At 42.1% G+C, this 8,147-nt stretch overlaps 1 protein-coding gene across 1 annotated transcript; it reads left to right on the top strand.

The window, feature by feature from the left end:
- Positions 1-244: 244 nt before the first annotated feature.
- Positions 245-2,501, top strand: LOC133896851 (zinc finger protein WIP2-like). Its single transcript, XM_062337497.1, has 2 exons — positions 245-756; positions 2,109-2,501. The coding sequence occupies exons 1-2, from the start codon at positions 259-261 to the stop codon at positions 2,499-2,501; spliced, it is 891 nt and encodes a 296-aa protein (XP_062193481.1). The 5' UTR covers positions 245-258.
- Positions 2,502-8,147: the final 5,646 nt, after the last annotated feature.

The raw sequence follows: 8,147 nt of genomic DNA, 5'->3' as shown, positions 1-8,147 counted from the left end.
TTTTGCCCGGATGGATTGATCTAGCATCCTGTGCGAATACTATCGTTCTTGGCCGCCCCATCAAACTATCCCTCCATCCAAACACCACGTTCCAGTGGATGGTCATCTCGCGGACGGCTGGATCTATTAAACCAAACGCACCCTTAATGAAGCTCATATAGATATCGTCACAGGACACAGATTCTCTCTCGGGTCTATAATAGGTAGCTTGTTGCACTGCTCGCGTCCACTCCAACAAGAAATCTCTCCAAGCTCCCCATGGCCAACCCATACACCTTCCTTAAGCCTCATATAGACCATTTCTTCTCCTTCCAAAGAACCTTGGTCTCTCAAACCCTTCCCACTCCTCCCCCTTCCACAAAGGAAGCACTCCATCTCCTCAACCTCCTACCTTCAAACCATGACTGCAACCATGGTCACAAACATGATCAACAACAGAAGATAGTAGAGGAAGTCATGGAGGGTGCGGAAATCAAGCTCCAGATTGGCCCAGCATCTCCAAACCCCAACTGTGCCCTCGATCTCACAAATAGTTCTACCGTTGCCGATGATGGTGATAGCAAGGTGGAAGAAAGCGAAGAGCCAGGATCAGAGGAGGGTACTGCTAGTGATGGCCATTGCTTGGAGTACTTCGCCATTGGAAAGCTCACCAAGGGAAACTATTGGATCCCTACCCCAGCTCAGATCCTCATCGGCCCCACACTGTTCGCCTGCCCTGTGTGCTGCAAGACATTCAGCAGATACAACAACCTGCAGGTTTGATAACAAACAAGCCAATCGATCAGTCGATGTGCTTTCTGACGATGCTAGTATATGCATGATCACCATGCACGTACTAGGTTGCTAGTACATTCATGGTATGCATGCATGATCACCATGAGATTCGCACACAGTAGCTAGGGGACTAGTACATGCATGGTATGCATGCATGATCACCATGAGGATTCGCACACAGTAGCTAGGGGAATCTTGATCAGTGTGTCTGCATGCATGCATGTGCAATGGGGGCCATAAACGCTGTAGTGAGGAGGATGGGGGCCATGGATGTGGCAGATCATGAGACCATAGCTTTAGCATCATAGACTAAGAAACCTTTTGTGTGATTCAGCTACGTTGGTTTGCTTGTACTTCCTCTGTGAGTTCCCAAGATTGGCCAGCGCAGCTATAGTGCTTCCTCTCCCCTCGTCATGACCTTTGTGCTTGTTTTTTCATATGTATGTTTGTCGTGGAATGTGTGTATTGACGCGATCCCGGCACACACGCACGGACACTCAGAGAGAGAGAGAGAGAGAGAGAGTGACAGGATTATTCTCTCGCCTTCCTAGAAATTGGATTATTCTTCTAAAATCATTGTGCAGCATCTACACAGCTAGATTTCTTGGAACTCCTTGTCGGCATATGCTTGCATTATTAACAGTGACGAAACCATTTAGAGAAGAGATCCTATGCTGTTCCCCTTGTTTTGAGTGAACACTGATGACCTCATAAAATCCTAGAAGATGCTGCACATATTACATACATAGATCATGTAACATCTACTGTGCTTGCTGCACAATGATTTCAGATGTTTCATAAGTAATTTTATACATTGGTTTTATGAACCTAAATTTGCGAGTTATCTCTTGATGCATCCTCAAGATCTCAACCAACCATAGAAATATATATCACGTAGGATTCCATTGTCAGCTTTAATTTTAGTGTCCGAACATTACATAATTCTAGCTAAACACTAATATTATATACATGTACTACGAAAGTATAGTTCTTTGAAACAAGTTTTTAAAGTGTAGTTTCTTGAAACAGTAGACAAAAAATGTGGTTCTTTGAAACTAGTTCTTAAAAGTGTAGTTTTATCATAGATGTATAGAATATCTTAGCCCCAGAATATCAATGCCACCTGATAGCTGCAAGTTTTAAGAATTAAGCTTTGAACATAAAGTTGACTATGGTAGTACTTGCATCACTCTCTTAAGAGCATCACATGCAAAATGTATACGTACTTAATTACTAGAGAATGCATGCGCAGATGCACCTCCCACATATGTAATCACACTACCAGTTCACTATTAGCTACTTAATTAATTTCCCCATATATGCATGCCGTGCAGATGCACATGTGGGGGCACGGGTCGCAGTTCCGCCGCGGCCCTGACTCGCTCCGCGGCGCGCAGCCGGCGGCGATGCTCCGTCTGCCATGCTTCTGCTGCGAGCCGGGGTGCCGGAACAACGTGGACCACCCGCGCGCGCGGCCGCTCAAGGACTTCCGGACGCTTCAGACGCACTACCGGCGCAGGCACTGCGCCAGGCCCTTCCTCTGCCGCCGGTGCGGCAAGGCCCTCGCCGTGCGCGGTGACTGGCGCACGCACGAGAAGAACTGCGGCCGCCGATGGCGTTGCGCCTGCGGCTCCGACTTCAAGCACAAGCGCTCGCTCAAGGACCACGTACAGGCGTTCGGGCGCGGCCACGTCGAGGAGCCGCTGCCGACGACCGCCAAGATGTAGCCGGGCAGGCTGCTGATTGATTAGTTATATTGTGTTGAACCTTTTTAATTAGTTCTTATATGTTTTGTTGCTGTCAAGTGTGGATCTGTGAACGTGTATTTGTCATATCGTGGTTATGGTCATTGTAGTTACGATCGAGTTATAAATTCAATTGTCATCTATTGGTTGGTATATATGTATATGTATATATATATATATATATATTATATATCTATATCTATTATGTAGTTCACTGTTACGTCACTCCGCAGATACAATTAAAAAACAGTATAATCGTGACTACAAGATATATCAGTTACTACAAACATATATGATCGTAACTGGGTATCTTATCTAGTTGTAATTATGTATTTTTTTATCATATAATCACAACTGGATCACCTCTGCACACACCCCCAGTTACAATCCAAAAAACAGTATAGTTGCTATCGTAACAGACTATTTTTCTTAGTCGTAACTAGGGTGATGCAAAGGTGGCTGTAGCAACTCAGGGTAGCGCAACGTAGTTCACTGTTGCGCCTAGGCGCAGAATAGACTCGCCGTATATACATATACATATATATATATATATGTGTGTGTGTGTGTGGGATTTAACTTTAGTTATTGTTACATCATCTCCAGTTATAATTTAAAAAATACTAGAGTTATAATATGTAAAACAGAGAATTACAATCGGATGTAAATAAAAAAAATTTAGTTGCAATTATGTTATAGATGAATTTAACTTCTAATAAATTTCTTGTCTAATCATGTACAACCTAAGGAACATGATTATAATCGTAGAACAATCTAAAACATAATTTATAAGAATCTTGTGTTGCAATTATGTACTTCTAAATACGTTGTTGTAACTAGTCTACCTAATAGATTGTAACTAACCGTCCTTAAGTTGTAATTAGGTGTGGCATAACAGTAAACTATAGTATATCTAGGCGCATAATACACTCGCCGTGTATATATATATTAATGATTCTTTGCATACTCACCTAAAAATGGATCTTTGATACTGATTTCCTTTTTTCCTTTAGAAGGATCTCTTACTGATTTCTAGTAAAACAAATGCTGCAGTTCCGGTCGTGCGTAAGCTCATGCTATTATAGAATGAATTATCCGTGCCCCATTATTACTCCGGATTCGAAAACAACTCGCATAAGGTATCACAACTAAGTTTACAAGTTTCAATGGCTAATCAATCAGTGAACAGTGAACTATTAAGAACCGGTAATGATATCCACTATCGCTACCAGTTCGAGCTATGAACCGATAATGATACAAAACTAATATTTGGTGTTATGGACTGGTAGTGATACTTCTTTTTCACTGCCGGTTTTTGTCATGGATTAGAAGTGATACTTCTTATCACTGCCAGTTTGTAACACTCATTGCGGTTAGTGTCATGAACCGGCAATGATACTTTTTTATCACTGCCGGTTCATAATCTCAACCGATAGATTAATGATTGAGTCATTATGAACTGACAGTGGTAAACCTTATTATTATTGGTTCATAGCTACAACCGGTAGTGATAAGGCACCCTTCTATAAATATTTCGAACACTCCACTCGCTATCTCACTCCCTTTTAGAAAATCAATCCTGATGGGTAGTAGCGGTCGAGGTGGTGTGATTGTCACCGTCACCACTTCAACTATCGCTACCCCTTATGTCCGTTTTCTCTCGTCACCGACCTCATCATCGTCCCTATTCAAGATGACCTAAATGAGTGGTACAAAACACATTCATTTCAAGATGATTGTATTTTCGCTATTCATTTAGATTTACTATTGTCACTTGTCAAGTTTGGCAGTTTCGGGTAGCATGAGATTGAGCTACTTATCGTTCTTGTAGATTCTTATTCAAAACTTGATATAAATGAGTTTTGCAAAACTTTTCTACCAGCATTTGGGGATTGAGATAGATCCTCATGCTTAAGAATTACTATTAGAGCATTTTTGGATCATATGGCACATTAATCACTGCCGGTTAAAATCATAAAAGCGACAGTGTTAGTTGGGTTATCATTGCTGATTTGTATCATGAATTAGCAGTAATACTTTCACTACAGGTTCCAGAACTGGCAGTGAGAATTTATAATTATTATTACCACTTAATCACTTCCAGTAAAAGATGGCACCAAAACAATTTATGAACTGGTAGTAATGTGGGGTTCTACAGTAGTATCAACTGAATTTCACTGCAAATAACAGGGTTTACTACACCTCGAATTTCAGTATTGAACTTTGATTTCGAACGTGGGTATAAAATAATCGCAATGAGTATCCACAAAACGATTCGGAATTTGAATCCAGATAATTTGGTCCATTTTCTCCTGGTCACAAGTAATCTTGTTAACTTCTGATTTTTTTTTTCGACAATCAGTAGTTTTTTCCGTGTCCCCGCTGTCCCTCTATGGAACGGGGGAATGAGAAAACACAGGAACAAGAAAAGCATAGGAATTTGATAGGAATAATGCAAGTGTAAAATAGGTAATGGCAACATAGATAAATTGCAACAATGCCTGTTTGGATGCAAAATGGTGTTGTCCAATGTAGGGGATTTTTTTCCGAATTCTAAATATGTGAATTTGAGATAAATTGGAAAAAAATGGAGAACAAAAGGGAAAGGGGAAGACCGACTGGACCACTTCAAGCCCCAACGAGCAGCCCAGCCACGACTAGCCTGGCACCCCGTTTTGACCCAGAAAAGGTCCATTTTATCTGCTCAACTATCGCTCGAGTCCATCTTTCTCCGTCATCCATAAAACCAGTTAAAAGGCTCCTTTAACAATTAAAACCGTTTGTTTTTCCTCTCTAAATGGGTTTGGACTGTAGTTTTGTCCGATATAGATCACACGTGGCAGTGGCTTCACATGTCATATGACAGCTAGCTCTATTATTCATAGGACCCACCTGTCATCCTCTTCACCGAAATCGTGAGGCCCACTTTTTGGCCGCACAGAGCAAGAGCACGACCACAGCAGCTCTGGCCATGCTCACCAGTGGCCAGCATGGACGGTGAGCTGCATGGGAAGCTGCAGCACACGAAGGCAAACTCGGATGGGGGTTCTGCTACAGATAGGGGTGGATAGAGTCGGTTGGCGGCGAAGAATGGCAGCGGTGGCACTCGGTCCTTCAGAGAGCACCATGCTGACAGCGAACTACGTTGCGACCTAACTAATTGAGGGTAGCTGTAGCTTCACTATGCTTTGGCGAACCTGTCCGACGGGCACGACATGGGCGTAGCCGGCGATGTCGAGGCAGCTCGGCCAAGCAAGGGCACTTGGCAGAGGGTCGGCTAGCGTCAAGCTTGAGCCTAACTGGTGCGGCAATCAGCATCCACGGGTCAAGGGGAATGTCACTGTAGTGCCAATTGGCCTAGAGAGGCACTGGTTCACATCGACAGCTTGGCGCTCCTCGGCGGCAGCAATGGAGACCGGCAATGAGGAGATCATCTATGCCGGGCTATACAAGGGTGGACCCAAAATAGTGAGTGGCCATGGAGCAACATGAGAAGGTGAGGAAGCTATTAACCAATGTAATCGAGCCTAAGCTCACCGTTGGAGGATTTGCCAGTGCAGTGGAGCTCAGCCCAAGACCGAAGCTGGACAAGAAAGCCCTAGGATCAACTTCTTTGGAGGGGCCACTGCCACATGTGATCTATATCGGACAAAACCACCGTCCAAAGCCGTTCAGGAGTAAAAACAAACAGTTAATTGTTAAACAAGCTTGTATAACTGATTTTGTGGTTGAAGAGGGAAAAATGAAATAAACTTTTTTCTTTTCACCCCTTGTTTCTCCTCGCATAAGTTTTTGGGAGGGGATGCGCACGACGAACTCCCCTCTCTGACCTATAAAATGGAGCCTCGGGGCTGTGCATGCTTGTGCGCGTGCGTGTGCTGGTGCTGGCAATGCTTCCGCTCGGCTCTCGTCATGGTGCAGCTGATTGTTTCTGTCCGCCTTGGCCTGGTGCCCTGGCCTCTGTTTCTTGCTACTTCTTGTGTCGGTGCCATGGACGGCCCTGTGGTGTCGACAGCGGCAATGTATCTCCGTTGAACCTCGCCGGCCTTCCTCGAACATGAGTGACAAAATGGCGTTTCTGTGACAGAGCTCGGGAACTCGCTTAATTAGCGTTCTCCACGTCGTGAATTCCGACGTGCTGGGAGTATTCTATTGTCGATCTCGGTTTTGACATTTTTAATTACGTGCAAACTACTACTTCACCTGTTTTAGACAAAGTTGGGAGTGACGGCATGAATTTCAATTCTATGGTTTTATATTAATGCCTAAATTAGCATCGATTAATTAATTGCTTAGATCTGTTTATAATACTACAGAAACCGTCATCAGGTCGGTTAAGAACCAGCATTACGTAATCGCTAGTGATAGCTAGGATTATCATTGTTGGATGTAAAACCGACAGTGATACTACTTATTATTGCTGGTTCGAATCTCAAACCAGTAATGGTAGTGTTGTTATCACTGTCAGCTGAATTCATAAATTGACAATAATTTTAGCAATACCACTATCCGTTTGAGCTATGAACAGACAATGATAAATTCACACCCAAAACACAATATTTGAATTCCTAGCCAAGCCCTCTGCAACAAAATATTACACATATGGTTCACATATAGTTTTCTTTTCACATATGGTTCACAATAGGTTCACACACAATTCATCATTCATTCAAACAACACAGTTTTGCAACAAGTGAATTTATCGTTCTACAAGTATACGAAATAATTCAAGTTCCATATATATTTAAGGTGTCATACTACTAGGCAAGTCATGAGTCTCAAATAAAGGATCCAAACAGGTAAGACATTTATGGTATTCTACATCAAATGATATCAGGTCATGAAACTCACCCTCTGGAGGGATGAAATAGTTATTGATGAACCTGGTAAGCTGTTCTTGAATGGCTACTATTTGGTGCAGCAGTAGCTTATTTGTACTTAGCTTCAAGCGATGTAGTCCTTAACGAATAGAGAAAAATTAATTCTGTGGATAGGTTTAGAAATTGAAAAATACACACATAAATTAAAAATTAATATGTAAAATTACAAACCGCATCATCATTTAGTTCAACACAGTTTTCGTCATTGTAGAATTTGTGCATGAATATACATACATAGTACGCACATAAATTAGTGCCTTGGTGCCGCTTCACACACGGGTAGTCCATTTGCTCAAATAAATTCTTCTTGTATAGGACATATGAAAGAAAGGAGGTAAGTTAGAGAGCAAATTTCTTCAATTTAAGTGTTAAGAAATAAGATAAGAGTGGCTCTAGGATAGATGAGAAATAAATAGAGCAACCATGCTTAATCTGATTTTTTTCAATGACATTATCCAATTTTAAATTAATCCACTTACTAAGCTATTGTTAACTCTTTTAACCTTAGCTCTGATACCACGTTGTGAGAACCGCGTTCAAATCACTCGGCTTAATCGATAGTGCTGGCTATCTATAAAAAGAAAGCTAGCACAAACCTATCATTTGACGTGTCGAGTACTAACAATCATCTAAAAACATCCATCGCAGTCACTATTCTATCAAAACTAGAGCAATTTTGATAGTCCCGATATATACTCAACAAAACCCAAGATCACAGGATATACCGTTTACGACATAGTTTCATCACAAC

Source organism: Phragmites australis, chromosome 17, assembly GCF_958298935.1.
Source record: "Phragmites australis chromosome 17, lpPhrAust1.1, whole genome shotgun sequence".
In the NCBI taxonomy this organism is placed as follows: domain Eukaryota; kingdom Viridiplantae; phylum Streptophyta; class Magnoliopsida; order Poales; family Poaceae; genus Phragmites; species Phragmites australis.
Note: the sequence above shows the minus strand (reverse complement) of the source record. Positions and strands in the feature narration are given on the sequence as shown.

Coding starts and splice junctions, on each gene's coding strand:
- LOC133896851 (XM_062337497.1), top strand. CDS start 259: ATGGCCAACCCATACACCTTCCTTAAGCCTCATATAGACCATTTCTTC. Junction 757..2,108: donor GCAGATACAACAACCTGCAG/GTTTGATAACAA, acceptor CATGCCGTGCAG/ATGCACATGTGGGGGCACGG.